This window comes from Apus apus, chromosome 2 (genome assembly GCF_020740795.1).
Source record: "Apus apus isolate bApuApu2 chromosome 2, bApuApu2.pri.cur, whole genome shotgun sequence".
In the NCBI taxonomy this organism is placed as follows: domain Eukaryota; kingdom Metazoa; phylum Chordata; class Aves; order Apodiformes; family Apodidae; genus Apus; species Apus apus.
This window is the reverse complement of record NC_067283.1, coordinates 35,401,697-35,418,406: the sequence shown is the minus strand read 5'-3', so window position 1 is coordinate 35,418,406 and position 16,710 is coordinate 35,401,697. Positions and strand designations below refer to the sequence as shown.

Genomic DNA, 16,710 nt, shown 5'->3' with positions numbered 1-16,710 from the left:
CGTGTCACAGCTTGCTCTCATGTTGGGAGCTCAGGCAGACCACTTACCAAGAACATTACAGGGAAGGGCAGGGCAAGGGGTTTGCCTTCCCCTATCCAGCAGGTACCAGTGAAGGGAGGACAGATGCATCCTCTTCGGCAGGAGTCAAATGAGTGGAACAAGCTAAAAGAGCCCAAACTCTTGGTGACGAGCCTCAGCTCCCAGCAGGTCCCAAGTTTCTGCTCAAGCTGATGCAAATAGAGCATGTGCTCAACCACCACTTCACAAAAAACACACCCATGGTGACAAGTAAGCTCCCTGTTAGGCCAAGCAGACCCCTTGTTTCCAAGTTTGAAATAAAACTTAAAATGAAAGCAAAGATTTTGGACAGAAAGTCCTGAGGCTGCTTGCTTTTTTTTTTTTTCAGTCTCATCATAGGTACATCTGGAGGGGAGGTGCTGAGCTGTGAGCTTCTCAACTGCTAACAGATTTGTAACTGTAATCTCATCTGCATTAAGTTGACCCTCATCCAGGTACCTTACAGAAAATCTAAAATGCGTTTAAATTGAACTGAATTCTCGCAACCAGGCTATGCACAAACAAAAGTTAACAGTCGAGGGAATTAATCTTCTCAGTCACCACACAAAAAGATTCATTGGGCCTTTTCCTTCTTTCTTTGGACTCCTCTAAACTGTTTTGACCTTTATCTACCACTACGAGTACCTACTCTATATTTACAGCTTCACAGTCTAAGGGAACTGCCAAGCAGGAGTTTTGTTTTAAGCGATAGTTTGGCCATCGTGTAGAGTCTTCTGTCTCATCCGAGGTAAATTGTAAAATCCATGCAAACCTGCCTTATCACATTTATGCAACAAGAATGGAACATCTACTGTTTCTTACACTGCTTGTAATTGAAAATCTTGAGTAAAAGAAAGCATGAAAGCAGATGTGAAGAGAGAGAAATAGCATCACTTTTTTTTTTCTGGCACACTAGAGGCTCTGCATCTTTTTTTTTGCAATTTTAGGTGGAATTCCCCTTTAAGTCAGTTTTACACAGATGAGCAGCAGAGCTTTTGTGACTGGTTTGGGGGAAAAATAAAACAAACAAAGCAGCACATATACAAGCTTCTTTGACAGAATGTAAAGCAGGCGTTATTTATCAACTGTGAGTTATTGTACCATAGTCAAAACAAGGTAGAAGAGGAAAATAATTCCTTTCTACTCTGGTAGCACCTTACTTCTGTGACTGGAATTTAAAATGCACAAATCTTAATACTAGGATCATTGTACTATACTTGTGTTAAGATTTAGGTTTACTCTAAAAGGTCAACAGTTTCTAGATGGGACGTATCCCACCTGTGGAGGCTAACTTCATGGCTTTTTTTCAGAGCCTCCACAAAAGCCAAAGGTTTTGAGAGAGAAGCAGAATTCACCCCACTGTCAGCTAGCCCAACCCTGGCTGTACCCCACCTCCTGTCTCCAAAGCCTCCACTAAATAATTTTCATCCTTCTCACTCCAAAACTGGACCAGAAAACCGGTTCACAGCTCTTCCAGCCTCTCTGCTAGCAGGGATTTGTTTATCCCTCTCCTGCTCTGCCATGTTGGAGCACCCAGTCACTTCAGAAGCCCTTGGTCTCATTCAGTCTCAAACATTCTGCAAACAGCTGCTCATCTGTGCAAGGACAGAGCAAGGACAGAGTCCTTACTTTGCCCACAGGTTTTAATGTTAATACTCAGGCTGAAGGCAAATTCACTTGATAAATTGCTAGATGTCCAGCTACAAAGAGTTTGAACCAAAGTGGAACACACAAGTAAAAATTAAAATATAAAATTAAAAACACAAAAAAATAAAATATTGAAAAACTACTTGTCTGCATGCTGAAAAATAAAGAGTGAATTTGCCATAAGAAATATGATAAGTGACTCCTATGTGTTTATTCTTAGCAAGTTAATTTTTGGTAGGTTGCTGACATGAGAAACAAACAGAACAACAGGAATCATAACACACAAAGGAAACCTCTTTTTCATCTTGCAGAAAGTTTTTTTGCCTTAGCAGTATCTTTTTTAACCTCCATGTGGTGATGCCCACAAAAAAAAAAAAAAAAAAGTATTATTTGCTTAATTTTTCATTTTCTTGTTTGAAGCAAAAAAAAAGCAATATGCATTTCACATTTATACCCTGGTCTCCTTATATACCTTTAGATACTCTCAAAGCAGTTATCACACCTCATTTCTGTGAAGGGTTAAGCCCCATCTGCCCATGCCATATATGTATGGCAGTCATGTGGCAATTGGTTCCCAGTAGGTAAATCAAATTTAAATTCTATCCCAACTCAGAGCACTTCAGGCACTGGCTGCATGTGAGTATTTGACAGACTCTAGACAAAAAGTGAAAGCTGTGTTAGCAACAAGTTAGCCTGGTTTTCAGTGTTTGGGGATGAGAGAAAAAATCCTTATGATTTATTGTTAAGCCTCAGATAGTGTTTTTTTCCCCCTCTGCTATAGCTTTTTGCATCTGAAAGATATACCAGCAGTTTTTGTAAGCTCTACATGTAAAAAAATAATGAAGGAGCAAGTTGTGGCAAGTAATTCATAGAACCAGACTAAAAAACCATTGTCCTTCATTGACAAAACCCCAGACTGAGATATTTCAAAGCTCCCTAGAAAGATTTTTTTATTCATTTTTAAAGTATGCATACAGAAACATTGACTAGACTTATATATATATATATATATATATATATATATATATATGGGATCTGTCTAAACTCTCCTGTGCAATTTCTCAGATTTTTCATTAATTTGGGAGAAAATACATTGTGTCTAATTTCTAATATTTTGCATGTCAACCAAAAGCATCTTGTACTCTTTTGACAAAGTGTGATTTTGCCATCTGCTTTTTCAAATCAGAAAGGGGTAGCTTTTGCATCTTAATTTGGTTAAAGAAACAGACAGCACCAACTCTCATTTAGAAGATCCTGAACTCCTGAACAGGAGGAGTAACCGAATTACCAGTTCAATTATTGCAACAGCAAAAGTCATCAGCATTGGTCGTGGAGCTCAATTAAATGGATCAAACAAAAGCCACTAGCCTGAAATCCTTTCACCCTTGAACCTTACAACAAAGATCCCACAGATTCCAGTGGATGCATCGGCAGGCAATGACCTTGACAGAGAAAAAACCTAGAGCTTTGGAATGCACATAGTAAACACTTTTCTGAGGACATAAGTTATCTACATATGATAATATCCAGCCATAAATGCAATTTTCTTTGCACAGTAGAGGAGGCATCTGAACTGATTCACAGATGGTGCTGCCAGAAAAGATGGACAAGCCACCAAGAGACTCTACATCAGTCTTCTAATAATGCCTGCCTTTTACAGAGCCTGACCTCCTTTCACCTTGTTAAAAGCAGTAAGTAGTAAGTAATAGATCTTGTCAAAGGTTACTCTGTAGAATAACCTCTGGAGATATTAGATAGAGGTGTCCAGAGAAATATCACAAAAAGGTGCTGACAAGGAAACCAAGGGGATTATGATTAGGAAGTGTGAATAAGCTAAGGTTTCAAACATACTCAGATTTTGGTTAGAAATGCTGAAGTGCAGGAAGGAAATGTTCTACATACCATCAAGCCACCAAAACACATACTTGAAAAGACAAGTTAAAGAGCCATCACAAGGAGATTAAATACTCTACATGATTTAAGAAAAACCATAAGAAATGCAATTCCACACATAACTAGAACAAGCAAGAAATTCTCCCTCCCCAAACCAAGTGTGTCTCACGATAAAAATTGATAACTTAAGTTGCTCAAAGGCAAACAAAAAGTTTGTACCTATATAAATATTACTGGTTCCTTCAGCTCCCTTCTAATCCATTCTTTAATTCAAATTACTCTAACCTTCTATCAGAGCTCCACCAGGTAATTCCCAATAACAGATTTTAATTTAAGATATCCACATCTCCTAAAAAAACACCAAACAACATTTAAAAGACCCTGAAAACCTAAGCCAGTAGCATAGCCAAGAAGGACTCCATTTACTCCAATTAACGAATTTAACAATTAAACAATGATTTAATTGGAAAACTTCCAAGATATTTTTGTTAACCCCTACTATATTTATTCTCAGCAAAGTTGCTGTACAAAGACTTCATTTCTTTTAGCCAATTTTTTCTGATCCAAACAGTTGGGGAAGCCAGTTTTGCACTGCCCTCCAGGGAAGGCCATCATCGGCTCTGTCCCAGTCAGATCAAACCAGATCAGACCAAATCTTAGGAAATATTCAGGAGACTTGGTACTTCTGCCAGCAAAAGTCCTCTACCCAGCCATTTGAAGTTCTCAACTAATACAGCTTTTGAGGAGTTGGCCCCAGTGTTCCCACAGTGTCACACTGTGCAAACAAGAAAGGTAAAGACACTCAAGTCCGCTACACTGAGAGCAGGCAATTAAACACAGATAAACATTAAAATGCTTGCATCAACCTGAAAGACTTCATTTGGCACAAAAGATTACTTTATTTCTGAAAGATTTAGTGCCTTGTGTCTTCCTTAATATAAGTCAATTTTCAAAGGAGATATATCTCATTTTGAAAAAATGTTGAAATTTATTATTTTATTTTTCACATATTTTCCTTCCCTCTTATTTTGACTGAAGCTAGTCACACTGCAACTGTGAATACTTTCAGGCCTCCGTGTTTTTTTAGGGAATTTCTTCTTGTGAAAGCTCTTGATGAATAGTCTTTTTCCTCCAAAACAGTCACCAGCCTGGTTGCATAGGACAGTCCAACTCCCCTCCAAAGCTGCTGCTCACAGGACACACACCTTACCCCTGGCAACTGCCACTTGATTTAACTCAGGATCGGATGGGGCTGCAGAGAAACTTTGTGGCCCAACTGTCTTCTCTGCACAACGGCAAGGAAATCCCCTCTGTGCTAAATATGGGGTCTGGCAAGAGACAAGAGGCTCTGTCAGGGCCTTGTCACTTTAGAGGCCATCTCACATGCACCATACTTGAGAGCACAGACAGCTCTAAGCCAAGTTGGTCATTAGATGGAAAACAACCAGCACTTTATTGTGGGCACCAAAAGGATGATGCTTTTTGAACGTATGCTTTGGAAGATGGCTATTAGGGAGGCAGTGGGCATATGAGGAAAATGCTATCTGCAGAATTATAGAAGACTAAAAAAGTACCACTCTTTGCATTTTCATTTCACTCTTTCACAACCAGCCTTTAACAAAGACGTGTCACTTCCGCAGCACGGAGCACTTGCTCTTGCCTTTTCTCCCTCAGCAACACAGTGTATTGCTGAGTATCATTTACTATACACACAAGCGTCTCTCCATACAAACCAGTTTGCCTGATTGCAGCCTTGGCTTTGCTCTTAAAATCCTGCCATGTCAGGCTGGTAGCTGGCAATTCTATTAGTGATGAAAGGCATAAGGTGGCTTTCACCGCCACATTCACACCCACCATGCAGTGCATGTTCCCATGTCACAAAACGTGGCCACGCAGCTCAGCATTACTACACCAAATGCTGCATCTTCCCCTGTTTAAGGTTGGGTATTTCCTCAAAAGAAGAGATACAGCAAGGACCTCGTTGCACTCAGCATGCCAAACCAACACTTCACTGCAAGGAATCCTCAGTACATTTAAGCTATCTGAAACCAACAGAGCAAATTCATATTAAAGAAAAAAAAAAATCTATTTCCATGACTAGCTCGATAAAACAGCCATCATCATATATCTTATTGTCCTCATTATAAATTAATTTAGCATTAATTACAATGCTCAGACTATTTTTCCTAAGTTTATTCTACCCCTAAGAACTTTCAGTCTGCTGAAATGCATTTGGCTGACAGTGCACTGACTAAAAACTCCAAAATGAGAACTGGATGACCGACAGCCTAGAAATAGGCTGTCCTAATATTTTGGAATATTAAATACCTTTTGGCAAGAAAAACTGTATAGAATCAGACAGCACAGGAGAGAAAATTCAAGATGTAGCATCCTAACTGCTACAGAGGGAGCAATGTTTTCAAGGTGTTTCCTTGTGTATCCTGCAAGCTCCACTCAATTTAGATAATCCAGTAAGAGGTTCAAGTGTAAAGCCACAGTGTAACAGTAAAATAAACTATCTGGAACCCCTAAGTTTTAGGGCATTATTAAGTTGATTGAATCATCTGGGAGTAATTGACTTCAACTGTTTAAGCTGAGAGAACTCACTGTAATTGTTCTTTAGGAACAAAAAAGGGCAACGGGTATGCACATTGTTTGATAGCTTGTTTTTCACAGCTCCTATTTCACTACATGTAGCTGCATTCGTTAGTCTCAACACTTTTTAATTTAACACTGGGGATAGCTTTCAATAGAATAATATAGAAAGCTGTCTCCCTATTTTGTGTAATGTAACAGAGGCCAGAAAGGTTTTTCTCCAAAGCGATTTTTTTCACCGTTAAGGTATGTGCAGAGAATCAGTTCTTATTGTTGCTCTTCATGTTGAAGGACTCCTTGAAGACTACAGAATTAGAGCGCGTACTTTTTTAGCTCTCAGTTGAAGAGATGAAGGGTATCTCGATCTTTAAGAAAGGCAGCTTTTCTCCCAAGAACTTGATAGGAGTTCGAATTAATGAGGAATTAAGTTTCATCTCAGCAGTTCTACTAAACTTTGGAGAAAAAGGACACAATGCCACTAGTCCCTGAGTGCCCTCAATGCCCATTGACTTCAATGGGGATTGAGATAGGTTCTCCTTTTAGCTGACACAGCACCTTGCAGAATTAGATCCAACCCCCTTCCCCTCCTCCCCAAAATATATTTTCCCCACTAGCCAGCTGATTTTTATTTTGGTTTGACTAAAGATTAAAATAATGTGGATTTTTTGGTGCTGACAACCTCCTTGTCAAATTATATAGTGACTCCTCATGCTAAAACTTGTTTGTTTTCACACCATCATCACTGATGATCTCAGCACAGCAGCGCTCCGAGAATAATGGTTTAGTCAAACGCAAAGCCAGCAGAAGGAATAATAAGACAATGTGTGCTTATATAGGGCCTACATAAATAGTGCTTTTTAAAAATGTTTGGCAATGAAATAATAGTTGTGGGTTTGTTTCATTTTTTTTTATAAATTAACCTCTGGGTTGTTAAGTGTCCAGAGAATCTTTCCACACCAGAGTCAGTTATAAAGCCCAAAACTTTCGGGTTCCATCCTCCTATGAAAGATTTATATGCAGGAGTTGCCTGTTGTGTGCCATTTAATAAACAACTGAGTCAAAACCTCACTCCACATGGTTTCAGAGAAGTCAGCAGAGGTCTACCAGTTTCAAAAGTTACAGAGCCGACCCCACACATCCTGAGTCAAGTAAAGAAAATTGGAAGCAAGTGTACATTATTAGGGCTGGACACAGCAGGGTTGTACACTGGACACAGCCTTTTTATCACTCTTCATGATGACTTTCTTATGCAAAATGCCCTGTTGATTGCTGTTTTAAAAAAAATCAAGAGTAGCTCAGTAAGTGATTAGATTTTTCCCAATTTCTGAAAGACTTTGTTCTCACTTGCAGGTCAACCTGAGAACTGTGCAGGATGCTCAAGTGGCTTGGGCCTTGCTTTCCAGTGCAGCAAACAAATCCTTCAGTTTATTTAAACTGCAGGGCAACACTGCCTTGCCAGTTCTTTCCCCTCCCAGCACTCTCCTTCAAAAAAAAAAGAAAAAGAAAAAAAAATAAAAAAAAAAAAAAATAAAAAAAAAAGGAACCAAAAATCTCCACAAACAAAATATAACTGAAGTCTAAGGTGTTGTTCCCAATTTGCAACAGCATTGTCAAGAGTGAAAATGCACATCGAATTTTTTGAGCAGAATTAGACGTTTAGCCACGTTTAGCTGAAAATCTTGGTGGGCTTTTCGCCTACGTTGTGCAAGCCTGAGGCCAGAGTGGTGACTGTCACAGCCAAAGAGACACAGACAGATAGATGATGGAGAGTGCAGGCTGCGCACCCACACATAAAGCGCGTGAGAGGAAGGAGAGTGCGCGGAAGGAATATTAATTGAGCACAAAATAAGTATTCTCAATATCCCCCTGCCCCCTTAAAAAGTAGTCACAAGATGAGGAAAGCTATGAACATGTTCATCCTGGGGGAAACAGCCGTCCCTAACATGACATGTCAGGCTATTACTTTAATAATGGGATTTGCACAGCACACAACTGATAGGCTACGTTCAGAATAGACCCCGTGAATCTAATTTTCTTTTCAATGAGTGTTGTAGCAGTCAGTAACTCCACAGATTTCAATAGAGTTGCTCCAGATTTGTATCAGGGTGAGTGAAGAATTAGGCTCTACTATATTTTTTAAACCCACAAGAATGTAATTCTCTTTACCCAGTCATAAAACCCATGGCTCTTTTGATCCTTTCTACTTTCACTGAAGGTTATTTAGAGAAACTTGTCTTTTAAAGATTCACACCAAAATAGTTAAATTACTGCTTTCTCTCACTCTTTGAGATAAACCAGCAATTACATGCATTTAACATATTTTCATGCTTGAGTCCATGGGCTGCCTTATTTCCAATGAAGAATGAAAGAGCAGTACAAAAATTCTAGAAAGTGGTTTAATTTCTACATTAATAATTCTTACCCGCTGTTGGTTTGTTTGGGTTTTTTTAATGCTTTTTCATTGCACATCCAGTAAAAAAAACCAACATGCACTGACCTTTTTTAATAACAGGTATAAGATAACCCTTAAGTGCTACACGGGTACACTTAAGAACATGGAAGTGACGAAAAAAGGAACCTTAACTTGGTTTTAACTACAGAATCTTTTCTCTCACTTTGCGCACTCTCTAGGAAATGATGGAAGATTCTGCAGATATTGATTCTGATATCTTCAACCTTAAAATAAAAATGAGCAAATGACTCCAAGCCCATTACGACTAGAAAAATTAACTCCTTTTTTTTTTTCTAAGTCACACACACAAAAATAAAAAAGTTGATGTGGTGGTTGAAGAAATCCTCAAATCCTCATAAACCCATAACAACTATTTTTAGTTCCTACACCATTAACTCAGTAAGAACACTAAACAGTAGGTAGTAAAAGATATTCCTGAACAAAGCAATTTATTATTGTTATGGTAGTTATCTTTTTCCTACTTAATTGCTCAGCTTTTCATTTCTCCAGGTTGTATTTTACTACCATTCCAAGCATAGAAGTTTCCTACAAGTGAGGTATTGGCATGCCCAAATTTCTAGTACAGACAGTGCTCATTTCTGGACAAGCACAATTCCAGGCTCTTTATCATCACACACTCAGGTCACCTTTGGAATTTGTGCTGGGCGCCTAAAAATATTAGTGACAAACTCATTCACAGAACTAAAAGCAGACCCAGATTAAACCAACTGTCTAAAAATGAGTCAGAGTAGCACCTATGGAGGTATGATTTACTATTCACAGTTTGAAGCAACTCACCTAGCAACCATTACTATTGAATATAAGGATTTTTTATAGGTTAAGTAAGAGATATATTTGGACTGGGAATAATAGTAAACTAGTTCATATATGACTGAATTACTGGCAGTTGGTTTGCAGCATCAATGCACAACAGAGTGACCTACTAATATAATCATCCCTATCTTGGAGTGCTCCATTGCTTACTTACACAGAATACAACTCTCCAGATAATCACTATACCAACTCCACGATCAAGAACTGAAAGATTTAAAGCACAATAAAAAAAGAAAGTAGAGAGAGAATACAATATGCTAACACCTCAATTCATTGCTTGCTGTTGTAGTCACTCCATAGAACGCATCCTAAACCCAATCTCAGATTCAGTTTATTGTGCTACAGAGCCCCCTGTGTTGAGCATCACATATTAACTCACATTACTTATATTTGGTCAGGAGAAAAAAACTCCAATGTTAGATCTAGGAACCACTGGTTCAGGTTAATTTCCCACATGAGCCAAATTAATTTCTGAGTACTTGCAAACAGCTCAGAAAAAGCTAGCTGTGAACAAAGCTGCCTTACACGCAATGAAAGAGTAACTGAAGGCACAAGCCCACAAAGTAAACAGGTAAAAAGGCCACTTCTTCCTCTAAACGAGAAAAAGATCAGCCTAATTAAATACCTTTCTCTGATAATGCTTGGATTAAATTTAGGCACTGTGTTCAAGGATGACCAGTTTAAGCTCAGTACATTCCTGGACGGAATACTTCCAAAACATGCAAATATACTGAGATTGGAACCAAGCACTTCAAGCGCATTGAATTGTTCACTGCGCGGTGGCATCAAAAGACAAGGCCCTCAGAAAGGAAAAACAAGAGAGATGAGAGCAAAGCCATTTGAGAAAATACGGCAAAGGAAAAAAAAAGGCAATCGAAAGTATTTGTAGAGTTTATATGGGGTAGAGAGCTGAGGGTGAGATCAAATGGTGCCCAGATCCTGAGTTAGCAACTGTCTCGGTACCCTCGTGAGAGTAATGAAAACATTCAGAGCCCAAGAAAAGCAGAATCGGCTCCTGATGCTGGCAAAGGTAACAGAGGATTTGTAGTATTTTCCCCTAATTCAATTCAAATCTCATTCCTCATGGCTTCTTCTAAAGACATTGCCCTTTTTATCACCCTCTCCGTGGAGGTCTCTGGCCGAGCAGGGCTGCACCCCACACCTTCAAATCACCTCACATAGAAACGTGTCACGACAGTGGCATGAGATGTCACAAAGGACGAGATCATTAAAACCACACATCGAGATAAACACTGCTGATGACAATATTTTGAAGCATTAATTTCTAAGTCGTGTGCAGGACTGGCTTCTTGAACAAATTTAAAAAAAAAAAAAAAAAAAAAGAAGAAGAAGACGGAAACAAGAACCAAAAGCAAAACATCTTTTAAGCTAAGGAAATTGTCGTAAGCTTTCCATGTTTTACTTTGAAAATCCTACAGTCTTCAGCAAAATCCTTGGGAAATCTCTCTGTGTTTATAAAATGGCATTCAATATCACCATCTAGAAACCTACAAACCAGTGCAACCAACCCTTTGCAAACTCTCTATGGGCAAATAATGGCTGCATTTCCCATGTGATGGCTAGTAAAAAAATGCTGAGTCTCAGTATTTTAATTACAGAGTAAAAGAATACCTTAGTGAAAACTAGCAGACATACTATTATTTTAAAGAATCGGGGTTGCCCCTTCAACCTGAGCGATAACAGGAGCAAACGATCACTGCACAAACCGACAGAACAGCTCCTTGGATGCAACCAGACACAAGGGTTCACAAGCCTTTTCACTGAATCTTTGAAATAATTATTTTATGCATTTTATGTTGTGCTTGCTATGTACGCCTGAGAGAATTTAAATCATTTCTTTGATGACTTGTATAACCAAAAAAGTATTTCCACAATAGCATTTTACTTTCGCATGTCAAGTTAAACAAAAGCTTATTTCTGTACTTCTGTAATATGGCTAATGATCAAATACAGCATGATAAGATATTGTCTGAGATCATTGCTTTGTGTCAAAGAATACTACAACTTAAAAATTGTAAATTAGCATAGTAATAAAAGTTTTGGTAAGAGGAAAAAGTATTTTCATAGTTCTTATTCCAAACTGTTGCTTCGAATTGGTGATCAACTTTGATCATTTCTCAAGGCAGAAAAATGCAAAACAACCCTAATAGCCCTAGAGCATTATCATTTGCAGAGCAGTATATACCATTTACCTGGAAATCAGGTGGGGGGTAGGGATTAAATAGCATGTAGAGTGAAGAGAGGGCGAGGACAAATCAACAGAAATTGTTTTGAGATCCTCAGAGTTGCAATAAGCTACCAAGCTGTCCGATCGGCCCTGCCAGTAGTATTTAAAACTGACAGAATCTCCAAGTATTTTCAGTATTTCTACTAGGACTCCTAAGTATTCATTGCAGTGACAGTTTACACAGGAAAGATTAAGCCAAATGAGCCATCTTAATTATACGTCTACCTATTCATTTGGTCAGTATGAGATAACCAAAAACAAACCAAAGCAAAAGAATCACCTGGACCTATGAAGCAGAACTGAAAGACCTGTTGCTTTATACGTGAATCCATATTCCCAGCAACTGCGTCTTCTGAGGAGAGTTTTCCTGTAACGTGCTACAAGAATAATCAGATATTTGTGTACCTTGAGAAGAAAACACCATTTTGTTCCAATAATAAATCACGGAGTTCTTAATAATTAAAAAAATAATAATAATAAATAAAATGCTTTAAGTAGAAACAGTTTTGCTCTTTTATTGCAAAAATCTTGCTCCAAAATAATTTTCTTTTTATAAAGAGTTCATAAGAAAGATGGTCACTGGAATGAAGACTAATCTTGAAAGATGGCTAATATTACAGAAACACAGATGTAAGTCCTCCAAGCAACAGGTTTCTAGAAAATCCAAAAATTTAACTAACTGCAGAACTTGGAGAACAGTATGACAAAGATTAGCGGAAAACTATTTGACGAAATAACTTGTTTTAAAAGCAACAACAACCTTTCAAGAACTCCTCTAATATTTAAGATGCGCATGCCTTGATTAAGGGCACAGAGGCAGGTTTTTAAAAGGGAGCCATAAGCAGACAAGCTAATAACCAAGTTTCAGATAATTCTGCAAGACTTACTAAGCTCACAGAGACTCTGCCCACACAAAGCTGGAAGGTTTCATACATAAAAGCTGCCTTCTGAAGGCACTGTGAGATTGTCTCTCTCTTACCAACTCCAGGATGAACTCCAGCTCTCACTGAAACAATTTTACAGAATACTCCTCTGCAGTGCACAGGATAAATGTAAATGATCGCAGCGTGTTTCAGGTTCTCAAAGTGAGGAACTGAACATCAAATTTAAAAAACACCTATTGCTCCTTATCCGTGAAAGTCGTTCCACTAACTGTCAATATAAATAAGATAACATGAACAATCCCACTTCTATCTTTTCTTTTCATCTATATACACGGTTTGCTTCCCTTTACATTCCCCAGGTTAAATTAGCTGAGATAGAGTTCGATAAATTGAAGCTGAATTATAAATGGTGACTTTGGTGAGGGGGAAGGCGTTCTGACTGTTCTAAAACTGTGAAGTTTTAAAAATACTTCAATTTTAACTTCTGGAAGAATGCCATCCAATATTCAAGACTGGCAAGTAGAGCTTATTGCCTTTTTTACATGTTATTACAAAACTTTTTTAATTTAAGCATTAGTCTGACTACTCCTATCAGCCTCCAATTAAACATGTAACAATAGGAGACTACAGAAGTGTCTCTTTTCATGACTAAGTTCATTATTTCTATTTCCTGTTTCACTCCAGTGATTCATTCAAAGTTTTGAAACTTTTATGATCTCTACAGATGCAAAGAAACATAAATCCCATGTAAGCTAACAGGACAGTAGAAACATCCCCAAGTCTATGCGCAGCACTAGGTACCACTTCTCCACAACCCATGCATGAGAAAGAGCAGTGAAAAATCCCTGCTTAGCTATCATAAAAATAGACTGCTTACCATTTTCTGTAGAGTAGAGTCAGGTCGAAGTTTTTTTGTTCAACCACCACACCAAGTGTTCTTGCTTTTTAGTGGCTCTTAAGAAAAAATAACCTTCACTTAGACAGTGATAGCTGGGGGAAACCCTCCTGAGAGCTTTTAGGCTTCAGTAATTAAGGCCACCAAAACTGTACTTCATTACAGCAGTATAAAATAGTTAAATCAGGAGCTAGGTCTCAGGTTGTAGCTATTTGCCCCTTTCTCGCTCTCTCCTTCCTTCTCTCATTCACCGTTTCTTTCAGTAAATGAGACTAATTTTTCCAGTATCCTTTAACTCACTAGATTAACTGACGTGGAAAATGTGACTACGAGCTCGTAGCACTGTCTAGCCTCCAGCCCAGCACAGAATCAACTTTGTTGGAAGTGCTGAAGGACACCTAGCAAGCTGCTACTTGCGAAGTTCATAACCCAGGACTGAACACTCACAAAGAACAGGACTGCGCCATCTAGTTCCCTGCCAGCAGGCTCTGCTCTGCCTGGTGGGAGCCGATGCCTCGGGACGCAGGGCTTTCGCACTTGGGAATATTCAGTTTCTTAAAGACTCGATCGTTGGGTTTTGTTGTTGGTTTGTGATTGGGTTTGGTTTTTTGGGTTTTTTTTGGTTCCTTGTTTTTTTTTTTTGCTGTGTTGTATTTTTTTTAATAGAATATCACTACTGAGATAATCCACATCTAGTGGATATGGGAAAATTTAGGCTATAATAGCACAGCGAACTTCTACATCTACCTTTGATTTACAAGATAAAAGCAACTTTTAAATTAAAGAACCTTTCTGCTAATAGAGCTTATTATGCCAGAGACAGGAATGATTTTCCTAGAAAGTTGTCCCTGTGTGCATGCCTATTATCTTTGCTTTCCCCCTTCCACTAATGAGCATTTATCTAAAGAGCCTGTTAATCCTCTGATGTGTGCTTCTGGTCAGAGGTAACAGTTTGAATAAAACCACTAATCACTTATCACTAATCACTGATCATTAATCACACTTTTCCCTAGTGCTTTGCGACCTGTACAGCTCCCCTTAGGCTTAAGGAGTCACAAATAAGGATTTTAGCCATTTTTTAAATAAAGAATTTCCAGCTTTTGATACCGACAGCCTCATTCACCACATGAAAGTTACAAAATACCAAGCGGGGACTTTCAACACTGTACATTTTTCTCCTGAAAATAAATCATCCCCTTAGGCAAGCGTACCTCCTTCAGCAAAGTCGCCCCAAATTACACTACATGTGTGCATTTGGCTCTCACCTTCCCAGCTCACAATTTTCTTTCAGTCCAGTTTCTGGATTGTTTCAGCATGACAGTGTCTTACAAGAAAGTTTCACCACTGTTGCTTGACACACTGTTGCTTGGCCAAGTGGCCCGACAAGGAAAGACTGGTGCAAGCCAGTGGGCGAGTATCCCTCTGGAAACTGCACGGTCTCATGAACGCCAAGCAAGATGTTTCACGGCAATTATTACACTTCCGTTCAAGCTTTAGTTAAATCTAGCTAAGCACTGTTTCTTACTGATTATATATGGAAACCTTATAATCTTGCTGCTTAAAGTACTCTTAATATAGTTCTGGATTTAAAAAAAAAAGAAAAAAAAAAACAGGAAAAAAAACCAAACCACCAAACTAAACAAAAAAACCCAAAACACACCAAACAAACAAAAAAAATCAAACCAACAAACACAACACCAAGAAAAAAACCCACAACAAAACCATATGGATATTTTATTTTCCTTTATTCCTACCCCCATCTCTGAACGACCTCTCTCTTTCCGATTGTAAAGCTTATATTAAGCCCTGGAGATGAAGGATCACTCACCATGCTTGGACATAAATAACAGAGGAGGCAGAGTTTAGCAAGTAATTCCCCTTACACTCCTGAAGCTCTTAGCGTCCCGACAACTTCGCTGGGGAGAGAGAGACCCCTGTAAGAGAGGACAGTGGCGGCGGGACGCGGAGCTGGGGACGGGGGGGGCGATGAGCGGAGCAGCGGGACTGAAAAGGGACAGCGGGGCTGCAGAGCGGGGACCCTGTCAGCATTCCCCCCTCCTCCCCGCCCCGGACCCGACGGCATCAGACGCGGAGCATCAGCCCCGCACCGGCCCGCAGCATGACGTAAGGGCCGGGAGCAGCCCGTCACCCCGGGGCTCTCACGGGGACCGGCGGCCGCGCACGGCTTCGCGGCCCCCGCCGGCGGGTCCCGGCTCGGTGCGCGCCCCGGGCGCCGCTGCCAAACTTGCCCAGAAGTTTCGGGGCGGCAGGGAGAGGGGCGGCGGGGCAGCGCTCCGCCGAGCTGTCACTGCCGGCTGCCGCCGGGGCAGGCAGAGGCCAGCAGCCGTCCAGCTCGCCGTGGGGCGCGGAGAGACCGCGGCCCCTCCGCCGGGAGCTCCGCGCTCGCCTGTCCAGCTCGGTGCAGAGCGGAGTGGGGTGCTGCCTGCGGCAGCCGCCCCATCCCGTCCCGGGAAGCGGCGCGCGGAGACTCCCCAGACTCTCCGGGGTGCGGGCGGGGAGCCTGGCAGCCCCCGCGGCTCGGTGGCCGCGCACCCCCCGCCGCCCTGCTCCGCCCGACCCTCGGCGGAACGCGGGGGTCACGCACGCCCCCTCTCCCCGCGCCGCCTCGGCGGGGCACCGCGGGGACGAGAGGAGCGGCGGGACCCCCGCGCCCCGCAGCGGCGCGGCAGGGGCCGGCGCTGCCGCCTCCGGAGCAGATGCGGCGGCGGAGGGAGGGAAGAGCCCCCGGAGCCGCAAGGCTGCCCCTTCCCCAGCCGCTCACCCCGGCGCTGCCGCCCCGCTCCGCGCCGTGCCGTGCAGCGGGGAGCGGGCTGCGCTGCGCGCCGCGCCGGGCGCCTTCCCGGGGCAGCCCCGTCTGTGGAGGAACTTACCGGCCGGCGCGGCGCGGCGCGGCGGGGACGGGACCGGCAGCGCGGCCGGAGGAACCACGTTGGACTGCGGGACGGTTACAATACGTTCTATTTAGAGAAGCATTACATCACCCTCCGTGACGTCACGTGGGATTCCTGAACTTCTAAATCATTGCGGTCCGTGCCGGGCGGGGGGGAGGGAGGGCGGGGGGGGGGGGCGGCCCGGCGCGCGGGGCGGGGCGTGGCCTCGCTCGGCCCCGCCCCCTCGGGCTCCAGGCGGAGTCAGGCGGGGGGAACGTCCCGCCCCCCGGGGCCGGGGCCGGGGCCGGGGGTCG

The 16,710-nt window shown here is 41.6% G+C and overlaps 1 protein-coding gene across 1 annotated transcript in view; it reads right to left on the bottom strand.

Moving 5' to 3' along the window:
• Positions 1–16,439, bottom strand: part of CREB5 (cAMP responsive element binding protein 5) — a 259,903-nt gene extending 243,464 nt beyond the window's left edge. The window contains exons 1-3 of the mRNA XM_051612169.1: positions 16,397–16,439; positions 15,334–15,421; positions 13,488–13,564 (exon numbers count right to left, since the gene is read on the bottom strand). Of these exons, the coding sequence (XP_051468129.1) occupies positions 13,488–13,490 (3 nt within the window). The 5' untranslated portion in view covers positions 13,491–13,564; positions 15,334–15,421; positions 16,397–16,439. The remainder of the gene's footprint in view (positions 1–13,487; positions 13,565–15,333; positions 15,422–16,396) is intronic.
• Positions 16,440–16,710: the final 271 nt, after the last annotated feature.